The 20,505-nt window shown below is 32.9% G+C and overlaps 2 protein-coding genes across 2 annotated transcripts; both read left to right on the top strand.

Annotated features, from left to right (window-relative positions):
* Nucleotides 1-485: 485 nt before the first annotated feature.
* On the top strand, nt 486-1,937 carry J4E83_006547 (uncharacterized protein; the record flags this gene model as incomplete). The annotated part of the gene is made up of 2 exons (XM_049333459.1): nt 486-489; nt 571-1,937. 2 exons carry the CDS (start codon nt 486-488, stop codon nt 1,935-1,937), a joined length of 1,371 nt encoding a protein of 456 aa, XP_049187635.1.
* Nucleotides 1,938-4,747: 2,810 nt separating this feature from the next.
* Nucleotides 4,748-8,428, top strand: J4E83_006548 (uncharacterized protein; the record flags this gene model as incomplete). Its single annotated transcript, XM_049333460.1, has 2 exons — nt 4,748-5,371; nt 5,600-8,428. The coding sequence occupies 2 exons, from the start codon at nt 4,748-4,750 to the stop codon at nt 8,426-8,428; spliced, it is 3,453 nt and encodes a 1,150-aa protein (XP_049187636.1).
* Nucleotides 8,429-20,505: the final 12,077 nt, after the last annotated feature.

Consider the following 20,505-nt stretch of genomic DNA (forward strand, 5'->3'; position numbering starts at 1 on the left):
GTGGTGAAGAAAGAGGATGATAAAACTTTGTCCGTGGCGGCACGGCGGGTTCCTGCAGGTGAGCTTAGCCGCCTTAGCCCCACTAAGAATCTGCGCCGATAGCCTAAACCTGTGAGGTGCACCATCAAGCACTACGACATGCGGCTACGAAGCGAGCATCATCGCCGCTCTACCTAAAAGACCCTGCCCAGACATACATCCTTGCATCAGTCAGACAACTGGAATGATTTACGGCTGGCCTTAACAAACTCGGCATGTACCCAATGGGTATTCTAGTATCGCACTCTGGTTTTCGAGCCGCTAGACATCCCCTCACACCTGGGCTTCAGGGTGTGTTCATTCGTTTCCGTACATGCATAGCAGAACCAGAGCATTTCGGAATCCTCTTGCGTCAAGCTCCAGTCTTCGAGCACTGGTTGTACACACTGGTCTCTCGACTACATCGATAGCCAGCCGCTCGCCTAGCTGCTGTGTCAAGTTCGACCATGCGTTTACTGAGCCAACAAACGCGTTGCCTGGCTGCGGGACTACTTCTCACAATCGTCGGTGCCCAAGACTCCAGTCCTACAGGTCCAGTACACCCGGGCCAGCCCGAGAACTGCAACGGATGGCACACCGTAGTCAAGGACGAGAATTGTCAAATCGTGTCTCAAGCCTACGGTATATCCACGGAGCAGTTCCTTGAGTGGAACCCCGCGGTTTCCTCCGACTGTCGCGACAACTTTTGGCTCGACTCGGCCTACTGTGTGAGCGTCGGAAAAACCAGTACCAGACCTACCATATCCTCGCGTCCTACATCCACGTTCACTTCTGGCTCCATTTCATCTTCCTCCGGAACCAATTCTCAGACGGCCATCACGTCAACACCTGCGACGACGACCACTTCGTACAACTCGACTTATTCTGTCTTGCACCCCGTCACCTCGTGGAACGTGTCGACTACCAGTACCGACAATGTATGGCCACCTACCAAGACGCTCGCGGGGCAGACGGAAATTTGCAACTCATGGTACCGCGTTATGCCCGGCGATACATGTCAGCGAACGGTAGATAAGTCCGGTCTAAAATCCATCGACGAGTTTGTGAGCTGGAACCCCACGACCAAGGACGATTGTGATATGCTTCTCGCCGATTATTGGGTCTGTGTTGGCGTTCAAAGACAAACAGGTAACACGGATCTGATATGGGAGACCGCCCAGCCAGACTTCACCGCGCCTCCTGAGCCGACCGACTACACGCCTGTTACACTACCCACAGCCGATTCAAGTTTCGCACCAATCCCATCGCATGGACCTATGCCATCCAACTGCAAAGTTTTCCATCAGGCGACAGCCGACCAAAACTGCAATGACATTGTGAAGTTGTACGGCTACTTCTCGCAACAGCAGTTCTTGTCGTGGAACCCAGCCCTCGATGGCAATTGCCTAGGTCTTTGGCTCAACACTTGGTACTGTGTTGGCGCATACGCGGATGCTGATCTCCCACTACCCGCACATCAGACGGCGAAACCGACGGAGGGCAAAATCCCTCTGGGATACCCCAACGACTGCACGCGATGGTATCAGACAACCTTCGACGACACGTGCGACCTTATCGCGCTCATGTTCGGTAGCTTCAGCGAGGCCGACTTCGTGAAGTGGAATCCCTCCGTTTTCGGCGATTGCGCCGGCGTCGTTCCAGATGCATGGTACTGTATAGGTCGCCCGGGCACGCCGACTACGCGTACTCCAGGCGCGCCCTCGCCGACGCAAATGACAGAGACCATACAACCGACTGCGACGCAGCCGACAACCACTACAATAAAGCCAACTGAGCCTGTGCAGACACCTTCACCTGTCCGCGAAGGCATGGCGGACAATTGTGTGAGCTTTCATCTCCAGCAGCCAGACGAGTTCTGTTACGCGATGGCGACTGGCGCCGGCATCTCTTTGGCGTAAGTGCTTTCCGCGTCCAACCACTTTCCACGGTTCCTTCTCTTGGCCTTAGCTCTATCATCTCGAAGCTCATACTGACATTATCTCCAGCCAATTTTACGAGTGGAATCCCGCCGTGGGCAACGACTGCCAGAACCTGTGGCCTGATTACTACTACTGCGTTGGGGTGCTATCTATTTGATGGCAGTACAGATCTAGGTATAGAACGTGGCGCCTTGGCGCCGTCGAAATGTAATCAAGAGAACTGTCTCAAAGTGCAAATTTGCTTACATGCGGTGATGGTGTCTTGCGGCGCGGTGTTGGACCAGATTGCGGATGGTGGATCCAGACTGGCGGCAAATGGTCTTGGCAAACACGCTAGATACCTAGGTAGATTAGACCCGTGGACCTCTCGGGCTGGAGACGGTCCAAACCCCGAATGAGAGAGGCAGTCTTTTCCCCTAGAACGATGCGCGCCGCCAACGATGTGAAGCCCCTTGCATTGTACATCGGATCATTATGGGTAAGATGCCGTTCCTTGGCGGTTGACGCAGGGGTGATTAACGAGAACGGAGGCGCAATCAGCGGCCGCCTTCTTCATCACGCCAGTGCGTCGCCGCATACACGTTCGGGCAGACGGTAGCTACCTATGTATGGGCTTACTGCCTATTGCCTGATCGCTTCCCTGTCCATCAAGGCCATCCTCCTGTCGCATCCCCAACCATGTCCAGGCTCAGCGCATGGCTGAAGAAGTACCTGCGCATCGAATCGAGCCCCAAACCGCCATCCCCGGACGAGCCTCCGTTTCTACCTTCTTCGCGACGACCGATTACACCGACTTCGATCGACACACCAGCATGCCTCTTCTTCCAGCTGCCGTACGACATCCGAAGCATCATCTTGTCCATGGCCTTCGATAGACGCATGCTCCACATGGATCTTGTACAGCAAGCAGGCGCATGGCAATGGAGGGGCATCCCTTGCGGGCGTAATCACCCATTATGGAAGCCATCTATGCCATGGCATTGGAGAGGCCCGTGGATCGATGAGTGCATAAAGCAGATGGAGGAGGGCCGGCATAGAAGGAGCGACCCAAGCGACCCCGCTGTGCGTTCTGGGGTTTATGATATTGGCGTTATGGGGTTTCTGCTGTCTTGCAGGCAGGCGTACATGGAAGGTGTTGAGTTCTTGTATTCCGCCAACTGCATAAGCATCCAGAGCGAGCCCTTGCTTCTTCATCTCCCAAGACTGATTCCGCATAATCGATTGGCATCGATCACTTCTCTGGAACTGACGATTGAGGCACATCGTATTGAGCAAGATGATGGCACACCCTTCTTCAATATGGACCACCTAGAGCCCATTCTCGATAACATCGTCAAATACTGCCCCAGTCTCCGCAAATTCTATATGTCCCTGCTCGTTTACTGGGACCGACATCGCCACGATCTACTCACTGGTCCAGCCTTACCCCTGCTCGATGCCTTCTGGAGGTCGAAACAGTTGCGCAATATGATAGTCGAGCTGCCTGAACCGCACTACAGAGCGATCGAGTGCGCTCGGCCTATAATCCAGCATCCACGTGAAGCACCCGCCAGTGGTTGGCAGAAACGAAGTCAATGGAGAGCTTTGGATAGCAAGGAGCCTCAGGTACAATACAGATCTCTCGAGCGCTACCCGAGTCCGCCCCTGAAGCTACCGGTAGAAGACGGCGGAGATGATGAAGTGGAGAGTGCGGGATACTGGCTCCGCGAAGGTCACCCAAGATTTACCCATCTCACATCGGAATGTGGTGCCCATTAACGGCATTGCGTTACGGAGGTCCTTAGCAGAGATCAAACAAGTCGAAGTTCTGGTAAGGGGTTTAGCCTGCTGAGCCTGCACTTGTTTGAGCAATCAATCTTAATTTCGCCACAAAGGCCTTTTGCATCACGTTTAACATCTAGTATCTTGTACCTAATAGCTAGCAGACGAGAAACTACTAGAGGATGGTTCGCAAAGATGCGGAAGTACCCGCTCACACAATGGGGGACTCAGCGGCAGGCCTGTGCGATGCACGATCTGGTGGGGCTGGGAGCTAGGATGCGTTGGGGCTCATCGCAGAGGCGACAGATAGCCGTCGCCGTGCATCTGCAACTCCCGATCCTATGCCTATATACTGCGCCAAGCGTAGATTCGCGTTTCCTCGCCCCTCCTGGAATTGACTGGATCAATCAACGCGTTATGCATCCCGAAGTTGATGATAGAACACGTAGCCATTTCAATGCCGGTTGCGCACAGCTCAGCGCGACGCGTCCCGTCTCTTGTCGGGCCGCAAAGCAACGATGCGCTAGCCCCGAGATTCCTAAGGGGTGGCAAACCGTCGCGCTTTGCTTTTGCCGCTACTGACAACCTTCTCGCCCAACACCATACTATCACATTGCCCCGACGATCACGGGAATACAAGTACCTTCAATCGCGTCGGTCGCAATGCAAGATGCATGCACTGGAGGTGCTTGCCTAGGGCCAGGCCGCACGTGGGAGTCTCGCAAAGCTGTTCGCGGCGAAGGCAGGCGCGAGCAGCAATTCTACCGGTACACCCGATCATTCATTAGGTGCTTTTCAACCATGTTTCGACAGGACTGATGTTTTCGTAAAGATACTATGGCCCCTTCCGGCAGATGTCTGACTATGGCCCCCAATATTGCGACGTGCGCAATCCCGAGGCGAGAGAGAGGCACAAGGCCGTCTCGTGCCCCGACAAGATCCTCACGGCATTTTGCCAGCTGGGTGCTATGAGATTGAGGGCTCGACGTTGTTTGATCTTCTTCTTCGATGTCAACCATGCCTACATCATGGCCGAGGCGACACAAACGCTATCACTCGTAGATGATGCGATCCACGAACCCGGAGATGAGATGTGGATGGGTCACTCTATCATTCCCCGCGACGTTGCCTGTTGCGAGACGACCGTCAATCTACCTTCTTTTCCCATCTCCAGTGCTGCAGACGGCGACATCCGGAAGAGCGCCTTCGTAGTAAACGACTTGACCAAACATCCGGACCTTTCAACCAGGCCGTACGTCACTGGCTTTCCCAACGGCCGCTTCTACGCAGGTGTGCCCATCACAACACCATCTGGAGTCAACATTGGTGCATACTGCATCCTCGACGACAAAGTTCGTAATGGAATCTCGCAAAAAGATCTCAGCTTCTTGGGCGACATGTCGCAAACTGTTATAAACCACCTCGAATCTGTGCGTGCTCTCTCAGAACGGCAACAAACCAATCGCATGGTGGCAGGTCTTGGAGATTTTGTTCGAGGAACGTCGGGTGCCGCTCGTAAAGCGTCGCCCGCAACTAATGTGCCTGTGAAGAACGGCGGCGTCGGAGTTCAGGAAGCTTACTCAGGTCAGTATCGCTCGCCCGAGGCCTTGATGGACCCTACAAGTACTCCCGCTATGACGCCTTCGCAGTCGGTAGGAGTCTTCTTACCCGCTCAGCATGAGAACAGCTCATCGACCGGCAACGCGCAGATATCTGAGAACCCCACTTTTCATCATCATCAGCGATCGAGCGACTATAGCGGAGCTCCCCGGCTAACCGATCGGAAACATGCGTTGCTCGATCCACATGTGCGGACAAACACCGTGAATACACAGAAACATTTTGCTTCTCCAGCAGAAGGTTTCACAACCCATCCACAGCCTCGTCGACGTGAAGATGCCGACGATCCCAGTAGTACATATCAACGTGCTGCGGAAATCCTTTGCCAATCACTCGGACTAGACGGTGTCGCCTTCCTCGACGCCTCTGTCCGAGAATTTGGCGGACTGAGCGATTCACAAAATGCGGAGTCCAATGAGGGGAGTAACGCTGATAGCGATGATTCGGCTGTCGTTTTTTCACATTCTGACCTTACAAATGAGTCACAAACCGAACATGCAACCGCCTGCCAGGTGCTAGGCTTTGCACAAACAACGCGAAACCACAGCATGGGAACAAAACATCCGACGGGTCAGCCTCCCACGAAATTGACGGAATCGTTCTTACGCAGGCTCATGCGTCGTAATCCGCTCGGAAGAGTTTGGAAGTTTGACGAAGACTTCAGAATCTATTCCGAAGACGATATTTCTTCGGACGAGTCTGGAGCCGGTGCCAGTGCTGCGGGAACACGCTCATCAAGCAATGAACAACGCAAAACCCATCGTCAAGATCGACGAAATGATGGAGATATCCTGCAGGGTGTATTGCCCGGATCACGTTGCATAGCGCTCAATGGGATATGGGACTACACCAAAAAACGGTGGGCGGTTGCGGGTCTCTACTGGACGTGTGATCCACTCAGGAATATCGCCAAAGACACAGAGATGCAATTCGTCGATGCTTTCTGTGACATTATCGTTGCCGAAACCAAGCGTCTGGAGGTATTGGGCACCGACAAAGCCAAGTCAGACTTCATTTCGACTATATCTCACGAACTTCGCTCTCCACTACATGGTATATTGGGCTCGTGCGAGTTACTAGCGGAGCAGACGTTGGACGATATAGCTACGTCCTTTGTCGAACAGATCAACTCCTGCGGACGTACCTTGCTCGATATCATCGAACATCTTCTCGATTTCGCAGATCTCAAGAGCCGGCGTTTGAAGAAAGGTGCTGTGAAAAGTTCAAACATCAGCCAGAAGCTTCTTCCACCAACCACGAGCTCTACTACCGACGATCTGAAAGCGCTAGATATGAACATAGCACTTGATGACTTGACCGAGGACGCCGTTGTATCGACCGTATACTCCTTCTATTACGGCCAAAATGCGAAAGATCACACTCATCCACCGGTCATTCTCGACATCGATCGATCCGACGGCAGGCCTTGGCATTGCAGCTTAGCCACAGGCGGCTGGAAGCGCGTTTGCATCAATCTCGTCACCAATGCACTCAAATACACGCCTTCTGGACATATCCGGGTCTTCCTAAAGCAAGAGCCGAAACAGGGATCGCGGCGACGTTTTGACGCGGTGCTTACTGTTTCCGACACCGGAAAGGGCATGTCGAAGAAGTTCCAGAGCGACCGTCTCTTCCATGACTTTGCCCAAGAGGACACATTGTCTGATGGTCTAGGCCTGGGTATGCACATAGTCTCCAGGATTGTGTATGCAATGGGTGGTAGTATCGAAGTAGTAAGCGATCAAGATGGGACAGGTACCTGCTTCACTGTACGGGTGCCGCTCGAGGATCACCCGAATAGCGAGCGTCGCACTGGGGCTTTGAACGAAAGTAAAGTCACCCCGAAGGCCTTCGAAAGCATCAACGTCGGTCTAGTGACGGGACTGCATTCATCGGCCAACGTTGAACTTATTTCAACGGAAGCGGCTTCTGCGTTAGCCATCTCCTCTATCGAAAACGTCCTCACCTCCCTGAGCATACGGTCTGCGCGATGTGAGTGGCAACGCAGCAATTCATACGATCTCATGATTGTTATAGAAGCCGACGTCAATGAATGCCTTGCGACCCTCCGAAAGGAAGCAACTACAGATGACGGGGCTGAAAAGAGGAAAGACAACATTGCGCCCATCCTCGTCGTGTGCAACAACAGTCCCAGTGCACAGATCCTTCGCGATCAGTGGGCAACAGACAAACTTCAACCTCATTTGACGATGGAGCATATCGCTCTGCCTTGTGGCGTGAAACAGGTGGCTCGAACAATATCGTCTCTTTTGCGCTTGCACGAGAAGCGTACGATGACAGTCACAGAGCGGCCAAAAGCCCACAAAGAATTCAGCAATGGTCGTCTAGCGAATGGAGCTGCTCAACACGACGCTAAGACTGATCATCAACTCCAATCACAAGCTCTTGCTTCACTGTCACCTGCAGCAAAAGTTCCTGGCGTCAGAAAGTTCGGGGCTAACTCAGCAGAAATACTTGCTGAGGTCGCAAACGTAGTTCCGGTACAATCGTCGCCGGCAGAAGTCCAGCTGGTACACCCCCCGAGTCATCGAGTCTTCGACCCTCAAGCGCTTTCGTTTTCACCACCTGCCACGACGCAAATGCCGGAACCCCCTCTGATCAAAGTACCACTCGCTTCTGTAGTTGTGTCGGCCACGAAGATGCCGACCCTGCTTCTTGTAGACGACAACAACGTCAATCTTAAGCTTCTCGCTGCCTTTGCCAAGAAGCACAAGTACCCTTATCTTACCGCTCACGACGGTCAACTTGCTGTCGACGCATTCGTGAACGCTCACCAAACTGTTGCATCGCAACAAGGCAATGGAGTGAACCCTATCGACAAGGGCGCAATTGGCATACCAAACGTCATTCTTATGGACATCAACATGCCGGTTATGGACGGTTATGAGGCTGTTCAGCGGATCCGATCCTACGAGAAGAAGCATCATATGGCGGCATCGAAGATTATCGCAGTTACTGCGTTGCAGTCAGAGGCTGCACGGGCTGAAGCGTACGGTAGCGGCTTTAATATGTTTCTCAGCAAGCCGATCAAATTGCAAGATCTAGCGAAACTTATCCCGCTTCTCTAAGAAGAGACTAGTTAATTACAACGTAATGTGTATTAGAAAACAACCTATCTTTAATACTATATTCTTCTATTAGTTACTTTATCTTATCTAAATTCTAGATTAAATTCTTCTATAAGACAGCTTAGACTATTATCTATAGAAGAGTTTGTTATTCTTAATTCTACTAACTCTATTAAGTAAAAAAAATAAGATCTAAAGTAAATCTAAACTAGATCTAAGTAACTTTACTTTCTAGCTAATACTAGAAAGTAGTAACTAGATTTTACTAAAGCTTAGCTATTATTAAGATTATAGAGTCTATATTAGTTATATTATAATATAATATTTATTTCTATATATAACTATTTTACTTCTATCTAAAGATTTTTCTCTATATCTAGACTTTTAGACTTACTTATATAAGTAATTTAATAGATCTTTAGTATATAAAAAAAGTTTATATAATAAAATATCTTTACTTACTACTATAGTATATATAGAAAAGTTATTTTAAGCTATTATTCTCTTTTCTAACTTATAAACTAAGCTTATATAAGTATTATATTTATATACTACTTTAGCTTTTAGACTTTAATAAAAATACTTAATTTCTAAATTACTATAATACTTATAATAATTATAATTTATATCTAACTAGATAGATACTTCTAGTTTACTTATTAGTAGCTATAGATATCTTTAGTCTAAGCTAATTATATATAGCTCTAGAAGTATAGTTATTAGAAAATAAATAGCTTCTAAATTACTCTAAGACTACTATTAAAATTAAGAATATTAAGAGTTAATATTTTAAGTATATATTAGTATTAGTACTAGAACTTTTAACTAATAATAAACTATATTTTATACTAGTATATAAATTCTCTACTAAATTTAACTTTTAGGTATTTACTTTAAATACTTTTAGCTAAGAAAAATAACTACTTTATATCTAAGTTTAAAGAAGTTACTAGATATATAAAATACTAATAAACTTACTATTCTTTCTAATAGTATTATTACTTTAGCTAAAAACTTCTTTTAATACCTTTTACTATATTCTAATAGCTACTTCTATATTTAGAAGATATTTATATATATCTTATTCTAGAATTAAGAATTAAAGTATAGATAGTATAGATACAAAATAATAATAGAATACTATTAATTTAAATAAGTAGTTCTAGTAATATAGAACTAAGTTTAATCTTCTATACTAATAAAGTATAGTTTAAGAAAAATCTATTATATATTAGTAGAAATATACGTAATAGACTAGCTAAGATTAGAAACTATAATAACTATTAGCTTAAATAATAAAGTTTTTAAAAAGAATAAAGAATATTAATATTTTTAAGATAGAAAGAAAATCTATATACATTTTAAAAGATTTAATACTTACTATTATAATACTTTATATAATAGTGTCTATTATAATCTTTATTATAATAACTTAAGAAGTTTTAATAAAAGCTTTCTTTTAAGTTATAGATTATAAGTAAGTAATAAAACCTTTAGTAAGTAATATTATATATAAAAAGAATAAATACTTTCTACAAGTATATTTTTATAGTAATTAAAGTACTATATATATAGTAAATATTAAGAAAGAGTTATATTAAGTATTATAGCTATATAGAGTAAGTATAAGAATTTTAAAGAATAGATTTGTATTAAGATTAATATATAGAGTTACTAGACTACGTTTTATTATTCTATATTTATTATCTACTATAATAAGTATCTTTAATAACTTTTTAGAATATAGTACTATAATAACTATAACTAGTAGATAAAAATTATATTATAAAAAGTAGAAAATTAGTATTCTAAGATATATAAGTATAATCTTATATACTTTATATTATACTAGTACTAGATATCTAAAGTAATTTATAGTCTTAGTTTAAAGATAGATATATATATAAATATATTTCTAGACTATTAATAGCTCTTCTACTACTTATTCTAAATAGTAAGTTTATACTAATAGTAATTTAGTAATCTTAAGAATAAGTAGCTTAGAGTATTTTATACTTTTTACTATTTTTTTTTAAATATTTATATTCTCTAAGAAATATTAATACTAGAGTACTTTACTAATTATATAGAAATTCTAATTCTATTAGAGTATAAGATTAAGATATTTTTGTTCTAAAAATTTCTAATAGATAAAATAAGTATATTAAAGTAATTATTATAGAATGTATCTCTAAATACTCTTATAGAATTACTATATATAATTATACTAGTATAGATTAAGATAAACTCTTAAAAGCTTTACTACTTAAAAAAGCTTTTTAAGTAAGCTTATAATATAATAATTTACTTTTTATTTATTTATATACTTCTAGATATAATAGTTATAAGCCTAGCGCTTTAAAAAGATATTATAGTTCTAGATTTATATAGTTAAGATATAAAATGTTTATTAAAGTATAGTAATACTAATTTTATTACTAATCTTTACTTTTTTATAAAAGTATATTTCTATTACTTATAAAAAGTAACTTTATAAAAATCTTTATAAAAGCTTTTATACTTATAAACTTAGTATATTAGCTTAAGTAGTTTACTTAGTTTAAATTTAATACTTTAAGTAGAAGAATTTAGGCTAATATTAACTTTAATATAAAAATAGCTAGTTTTATCTAAATAAGTATTCTATAAGTTTTAGAGCTAGTAGCGCTTATATAAAATAGTATAGTTAATAAGCTTTATACTAATAAGTATAACCTATTTATTATAAAGTATAAGATATAAGTAATAGATTAGTAGTTAAAAAGTACTTATATTAAGTATCTTTAGAACATAATTAATTAGACTATAAGTTTAAAGCTTTTAGCTTTTACTATACTTTTTATCTTTATAAAGAAAGATATTATATTATAAGTACTTATTAAATATTTTTACTTTACGCTTTTTCTTAAAAAGAAACTATACTAAGAATTTTATATACTTATTATATAGAGTATACTTATAAAAAGTATAATAAGAATATATTAACTCTATGTTTTAGTAATAAAAGTACTTATATATTCTAGTCTAATCTAAAGTATATAAACTTACTAAAGTTAGTAATATACTAATAGTTTAGAACTATTTAAAAGTAATAAGTATTTAGCTTATCTTAGAATAGAAATACTTTATATTATAAAACTTTTTTAAAGCTTATACTATTAGTAAAATTTAGATTACTTTTAAATAAGTATTTAAGATTTTTACTACGCTAATTAAAAAGTATACTACTTACTCTACTAGTAGAGATAGTATATTTACTATTATAAAAGTACTATAATAAGCTTTTAGTAATATTAACTTAGTCTAAAAGTTTAAGAGAAATTACTTATATAGATAGTACTATAAGTAGTCTACTACTATATATAAGTACTTAAAAATAGTACTTTTAAGTAAATATTTAAAGCTTTCTAATAAAGCTAAAGCTAAAATTATTACTAAGCTTAAGAACTTAAAGTATAATATTTTATACAAAGCTTTTAATAAGAAGAGATAAACTACTTTATAGTAACTATAAATTAAAAGCCTAAGCTCTATTTATCTATAGTTAATTTAGATAATACTTATAAACTCTACTTTAATTATAAGTTAGCTAAGTATTAGTAGTATATACTTAACTATAAATTTAAATATTTATCTAGTTTCTATATATACTATCTTAAATAATAAAGTAGTAGTATATTTTTAAATAATATATTTCTACTTAAGTTAAAAACCTTTATAAAAGTATTTAAATTTTCTACTATAAAAGTAAAAATCTTTTTTTTTTAAATACTTAGATATAGTATATTAAAAATTAATAATACTTTTACTAAAAAAAAGAACTATATATAAAAACTTTATTCTAATAAGTATAGCGCTTATAAAAAGTTGTAATATTAATATTATCTTAAAAGTAGCTTTTAATAAGGCTAAACTTATAGTACTTAGAGCTAGACTTAATACTTTATATAGAAACGCTCTTTAATAACTTTATACTAGTAAAGCTAAAGAAAAGGTATAAGCTTATATTTATTAAATATAATTCTTTAAAGTTTTACTTAACTATAATAAGTATAACTAATAACTAGTACTTATAATAATGCTAAAGAAGCTTTAGTATATAAAAGTAGACTACTTAAGTCTAAAAGCGCTATAAGCTCTTATTAAGAATATACGTAATATATATATTAAGATAATAAGCTAAAGTAAGTATAAGTATTATACTATTACTTATATAAAGTAGTATATCTTTAGATAACTATAGAAGAAAGCTCTAGAACTTATTTAAAGAATCTTATAAAATTTTCTTAACTTTACTAATAGTTATAATAAATAGCTTTAAATTATAGTAATTAAAAATAATTATAGTAGTAAAATTTATTAGTATATATTTTAAGCTAAAATACTTATTAGAATTATAAAAGTTTTATATACCTTTTTAAGCTTTTTTATAGTATAGTATAAGCTTATTATTTATATTATTTTCTAAAATAATATTATTATAATATTATTTTAAGAAAGTAAGTTATACTTATAAAGTATAAGCTATAAAATAAAGTATTATTATAGAGTATATCTTTATCTATATTTATAAACTAAATAGAAAAGTAATAAGAGTAGACTAGAAAATAATTACTAAGTTTATTAAAAATAGAGTTAGTATAAATCTTTCTAAAAGGCTCTAGCTAAATATTATAACTAGTAGTAACCTAGCTATATAATATAAGCTTATTATATACTTAAAATCTTTTAGCGTTTAATACTATACTTAATATATAGTATATAAAGTATAGTAAGAAAGTCTATACTACTATAGCTAACATTTATTTAAATTAAAGTACTACTAATATCTATAGCTATAGAGCTTACTTACTTTATAAAAAGTAAGTAGCTAGATAAAATAAGTATAACTTTAAAGTTATGCTAAGAGGCTATTTAAAATACTTAGTAGAATATAAAGTATTTAATATCTATAGAATATAGTTTCTAAAGCTTAATTAAGTAATTATAATAAGAAATATATACTTTAAAAAGAAGCTTTTTTATAAAAGTAAAGCTAAAGATAGCTAGAAGTACTTAGTAGAAGAGCTTACGTATATTATTAATCTTCTATATAAGAATAAGCTATATAATATAAAAGAAGTATATAAAAATCTTTTTAACTAACTCTACGCTATAGTAAGTAAAATGTAAGACTAGTATACTTCTAAAGACTTTATCTAGAAGCTAGAGAGTAGTATATTATAGCTTACTATTAAATAAGCTAGCTAGCCTAATTAATAAGTAGTATATAATATATCTTCTATATAAATAGAAAGCTTAGCTAGCTAACTACTAGAAATTTATATAAACTTTTAAGAGTATATAAGCCTATTTACTCTAAAGTAAATACTAAAGTATAAAGTATACTAAACTATAAAATCTAATTAGTAGTATAATAGTAGTGTCTAGAAAGTATACTAAACTAAAAAAAAGTATTTACTAGTACTAAGTAATAAATAGCTATCTAATATAGAAAGCTTTTATTAAAATAAGGTATATAGTACTTATTAAAATAAAGTTTTTTTAAGTATACTATATTTTTATATATACTTTAGATTTAGAACTTCTTTAGAATAAGATAATATAGAACTAATACTTACTTCTTAACTAATACGCTAAAGATATAATAATAAAGAACTATTTTTTTTAAGCTCTAGAATTTAAAAGTAATATAAAAGCTTAAAAGTAGAAAAACTAGAAATTTATATACTATATAATTTATAAAATAGTATATAAGAAGATAATCTTCTAAATAGTCTTTCTAATTACTAATATAAAGTAGAAAAAGACTAGAAGAGAGTTTATAACTATTTACTTAATTATAGTAGCTATAATTTTAAGTAATTTACTTTTATAAAAGTATAAGCTATTTAAATATATATACTATAATTAACTACTACTACTTCTAAAGAAGTATAAAAATCTTAGTAACTATTTATATAAAAAGCTCTTTTATAAAGCTTAGAATAAAGAGATTAATATACTTTATTAAGTAAATACTTTAAAAAGAATTAAGCTCTTTTTAGTATAAAAGTATTTACTTTTACTAGAGTAGGTATTTATATATAAAGTTAATTATAATAGCTACTTTATTAAGTATAACACTTGCATAGTAGTAAAAAAAAGATCTATAAGTAATTAACTCTATGTACTCTATATAAAAGGCTAACTCTAAGAGTAGATACTAGAAAATATTAGATAAATTTAATAGCCTTAAAAAGAAAAGCTTTTTAATCTTAGCTAAAACTAGACTAAGTTTCTAAGATTTGTAACTAGAAACTATTTTAGATATAGCTTATTATAATAGCTTTCTTCTTCTTTAAAACTATTATTCTATAGTTATAAAGCTTATAGTTATATAATTTTCTAAGTATTAATACTATAAAATCTTCTATCTAAATACTACGTACTAGCGCTTTAGCTAGAATAGATTAAGTAAGCTATACTATAATAGTAATCTAACTATTATAACTACTCTTTTTCTTTATTATATAAAAGATTAGTAACTTTTCTTATAATACTTTTTACTTTAATTTTTTATAATTTACTATTTTTATTTTTTCTTTCTCTACTTACGTTAATTACGCTATAGCTTTTTCTAAAATAAATATATTCTTTTTACTTCTAGTACTTATAGTTAGTAATGTAATGCTAGTAAGATAAGTAATATTTTTTTTAGTTTATTAGTAAGTCTTTCTTTACTTATTAATTTTTTTTATAAGCTTTACTAACTTATATAAAAGCTTTTTAAGTAGTTTAAGTACTAGCGCTCTAAATCTTCTATTAATAAGCTAAGGCTACTTAATTCTAAGAGTAATTAAAAGAATATTAGTAAGTAGCTTATAGTCTCTAAAGACTATCTTAACTATATTTTACTCTTTATTAAAAAGTATAAAAATAATATTTATATTTTTAATAAGTTTAATACTAAAACTTATAACTAGTATAAAAAGATATATATCTAATACACAACTATAAGTTTTTTTTTCTTTTACTTTTCTTAATTATTACTAAATTTTTAAAGTACCTCTAGAGTTTAGAAATACTATTAGTTAGTTTTATTAACTTATTTATAATAAGTTTATAAATTTATACTTCTAACTCTAGTCTATTAAGAATATACTTTTACTTTTCTTTTAGAAGTTTTAAAAAAAGCTACTTAAAAGTTCTAAGTAAAGCTATATTAATAAGCTCTTTTTAGTTATAACTAAGAGCTTTTTTTTTAAGCTTATTTCTATTATAATATCTATTTAGACTTTATATAAGAGTAATATATAGCCTATATTATCTTTAGTAAGTTACTTATTTCTTTTTTTTACTTATTATACTAACTTCTATATACCTTTTTACCTTTAAGTTCTTAGCTAATATATTTAGTATCTAGCTTTATGTAATTACTTTTTACTCTATATTTAATACTAAGTTTCTCTAGAAAGTTATTTATAGTTCTAAGTATATTATAATAATAACGCTAAGTAATTATCTATATAAGATTAAAAGCTTTAAGAATAAGCACTATAATAGCTTTATATTTACTAATACTCTAGCTTAAAAAAGATTCTATACTACTTTTTAGAAGTATTAGATATTAAAAGAAAATTATAATAACACTTAGAATAGCGCTACTTATATAGCGTGTAATAAGAATAAAAGCTTTAATTACTCTTATCTAAAGCTTAAATAAAATTAAGTCTAGTAATTAAAGTATTATTACTATTAGTATCTTTAGTTTAGTTTATTAGATTTAATTTCTATATTAGCTATTTTAGTATAATTATATTCTTTTCTAGAGTTTTATTTTATTATAATACTCTTTACTCTTAAATAATAAATAGATTCTTACTTTTTTCTTATTTTTATACTCTTACTTTTATAATATTACTTTTTATTTCTAGTACTTTTTTTTTTACTAAAAATATATACTTCTTTACTTTTACTAATAATAATTTCTAGTTATACTACCTTTAGTAGCGTAATTCTTTAGAGTTTTTTTTTCTAAAATCTACTAGAAGAAACTTATTTATTTTTTTAGTATATACTAAGAAGAGTTTCTAATTTATTAGAGAGCTTATTTTACTTATAGCTATAGCTAGTTTCTATAAAAGCTTATAGTATCTAGTCTATTTTATAAAGTATTGTAGTTTTATTTTATATTTTACTATTTTTTATTCTTTACTAATTATCTTATTTATATAGTATATAGCTTATAGTTTTTTTCTACTACTTCTATTAGCGCTTTTAGCTATATATTATTTACTACTTAACTAAGTAGTACATTCTATAAGTTAAGCTTTAAGTAGTTTATATAAAAAATAAAGTGTACTCTAAATAGTATATTAAGCTTTATATGCAATAGTAAGATTACTTTTATAACTTTATACTAGCTATTTTTTTAGTTTAGCTTTATACTAAAGAGCCTATTTATAAGATTAAGTCTATATTAGAGCTATACTCTTTCTTTAATATATAACTTTAGAGCTTTTTACTAGTAGTAGTTAGCTTATCTTTTTTTTTCTACTATAATTTAGCTATCTAAGCTTAGATATACTAAACTACCTTTTTAAACTTATTAGTTATAGTAACTATAGAAACTTTAGAAGCTAGTATACTATAAGCTAGCTTATTAGAGTTATTTATTTAGATAGACCTTACATTATATCTATATTATAGAAAGAAAGAGCTTATTTATACCTATAAAGGCTGTATTTTTTCTTTTAATTACTATTTAAGTATTTAGATATAGTCTTCTTTAGTTATTCTAGTTTTAGTTAATATATATTTTAAGATAGATCTTAATAATACTATTTATTTATTTTATTAAACTATTAGTTTATAAGTAGTAAGCTATTAGAATTCTACGCTTAATCTCTAATTTTATATATATTATTATCTAAAATCTACTAATAAACTAGCGTTTTTTATTAGAAACTATTATACTTAGAAGCTAGTAGTAGGTAACTACTTTTTTATTATAGTAAAGTAATAATATAGAGTAGAGTAATAAAACATAGTTAGTAACTTTATATAGTAATCTTAGTATAAATGTTTTTTTTTAAATACTTTATACTTACTATATATAACTATAAGTATTAATAAAACTCTTTTTCTAATATCTACTATAGATATAAATAGTAATAATATACTTATAGAAAGTAATAGTAATAAAAGCGTTTTTAGTAGACCTAAAAATAAACTTAAAAGTAAACTTAAAAGTAGTAATTGTAAAGAATAGAGAAGTAAAAGAAACTATTCTCTAATAATAGAATATAGCTTTATTAGAACAAAGTAGTTAAATACTATAATAAATAGTATAACTAATAAAGATTACAATAAAGTAATTGCAAAGTAGATAATAAGTAAAAGGTAATAATATTATTACTAGATAAAGAATAACTATAGAGAATTGCTATTTCTTTTATAAAAAATAGCTACTAAAATAATTACGTAAATATAAGCCTATTTCTGCTAAAAGATAAGAATTTATAATTAAATCTACTTAATTCTTAGATTTATAATCTAGACTAGTACTAATTATATTAGTCTATGTATTGTATTATATAGACTAATAATTAGTTTATTACTAGATCTTTTAGTAATTATAGAAAGAGAGATAAGAAAGATAATAGTTATTATCTTACGTAGTAACTCTAATAATAGCTAGGCTAAGATAAATAGAGGTATTTTATAATCTTCTAGTATAGTAGATTAAAACTAGCTACTAAAATTTTAATTACGTAAGTAATTAGATTTACTAGAAGTTTTCCTAATTTGTTAAGAAAAAATAATAAGTGTAATCTTAACAAAGGTTAATAATAAAAAGATAATAATAACTAAGTTATTATAATCTTTACATACTCTCTTAAGCTATAGTTTTATAACTAACTAATAAGAAAATATAAGTAGTTTTTATAAATACCTTATTAATAATAATTTATAAGAAGTTTTAATAACTATTTTAAAACTAAAAACCTATTTCTATTTCTATTTCTATTTGCTAATAAAAATAGTTATATAATAATAACTAAATATAAAGCCTAGACTAGAATCTCTAAGGTAGAAGAACTTAGAGGTTAAAAACCTAAGCTCTGTAGTAATAGTATTAATATACTATTTTATTATTATAAATAATAATAATAATAACTAGTTAGAAATAATTAATCTAGTTTAACTAGACTAATTCTATTTATAAAATCTTTAAATTTAGAATAACTAGTAGGTTTAGTTAGATTATCTACTAGAATAGTAGTAGTATTTTTATAAACTAGATCTATTTTATTATCTAGCAGATTTTCTCTAATAAAGTAATAAGTTATATCTACGTGCTTAGTTCTAGCGTAAAAAATAGAGTTTTTAGCTAGTTCTATAGCACTTAAAGAGTCTGTTTTAATAATATTAGGTTTATTAAAAATAGAACTAAATTCTTTAATAGAATTATTATTAAAAAGATTTTTAATAAAGTTATTAAGATATAAACTTTCTTTAGTAGCTTCTTATAAAGCTATATATTCTACTTCTACACTAGAAATAGCTATAGTTTTTTATAGTTTTAAAACCTAACTAATAGCTATATTATTATTATAATTACTTTTAGAATTATTTAACATAAATATATTGCTTATAGTAGATTTTTAAAAATCTAAATTACCTCTCTAATCTAAATTGCTAATACCTAATAAAATAATACTATTATTAGCATTATTAATAGTATTATTATTAAAATTATTAGATTCTAAAGATTGTAGAGTTAAATTTAAGCTGTAATTACTAGTCTTTAATAAATAACTAAATATAAAATTTAAGTATTTATAATGTTCTAGACTAGAATTAGATATAAATCTAGCTAGGTAATTAACACTATAAACTAGATTAGGCCTAGTAAATATAGTTTAATAAATTAAACTACCTATTTCTTTTTAATAGTCTTTAATAATAGAACTATCTTCTAGATTTTTAGATAATTTAACTTTTATAGGCAAAGGTATAGATTTAAGCTTATTTAATAGCTTATTATATTTAAATAATAGCTTATTAATAAAGCTTCTTTGCGTTATAATTAAAGATCTCTTAGATCTATCTCTAATTATTTCTACACCTAGAAATTTTTTAATTTCTTCTAAATTAGTTATTTCTAATTTAGAAGTTCTAGTTAAATCTTTATATAGATTATTAACTAGATTTATATTTTTAGTAAATACTAATATATTATCTACGTGTGTAGCTAATATAATATATTTAGTATTATATATAAAAACACTATTATCTATATTTAAAACTTTAAAATCTAGTTATTTTAGAATTTTAGTTAAAAATAATTACTACTACCTAGAAGCTTATTTTAAACTATATAAAGCTTTATTTAATTTATAAACTAGATTATTATAGTCTTTATTTAAACTAGTTTTATTAATAAAATCTATTAAGGTTTTATCTATAATATCTTTTAAAGCTTTTTTTAATATATATTCTTCTAGGCCTATAAGTAATTATATATAAATATTGTAAAGAATAGATAGGTAACAAGAACTATTCTCTAATAATAGAATATAGCTTTGTTAGAACAAAGTAGTTAAATACTATAATAAATAGTATAACTAATAAAGATTGCAATAATTTAATTGCAAAGTAAATAGTAGGTAAAAGGTAATAATATTATTGCTAGGTAAAGAATAACTATAGAGAATTGCTATTTCTTTTATAGAAAATAGCTACTAGAATAATTACCTAAATATCTACCTATTTCTGCCTAGAGATAAGAATTTATAATTAAATCTGCTTAATTCCTATTAATTTCTAGATTTATAATCTAAGTCCGCTAAATTCTTCTTATCTTCTAGATTTATAATCTAGACTAGTACTAATTATATTAGTCTATGCGTTGTATTGCATAGACTAATAATTAGTTTATTACTAGATCTTTTAGTAATTACAAAAAGAGAGATAAGAAGATAAGAGTTATTAAATTACGTAATAACTCTAATATTAACTAGGCTAAGACAAATAGAGGTGTTTTAGAATCTCCTAGTGTAGCAGATTAAAACTAGCTACTAAAATCTTAA

The sequence above is a fragment of the Alternaria metachromatica genome (genome assembly GCF_023757995.1).
Source record: "Alternaria metachromatica strain BMP 0045 chromosome Unknown scaffold_14, whole genome shotgun sequence".
Classification (NCBI taxonomy): Eukaryota; Fungi; Ascomycota; class Dothideomycetes; order Pleosporales; family Pleosporaceae; genus Alternaria; species Alternaria metachromatica.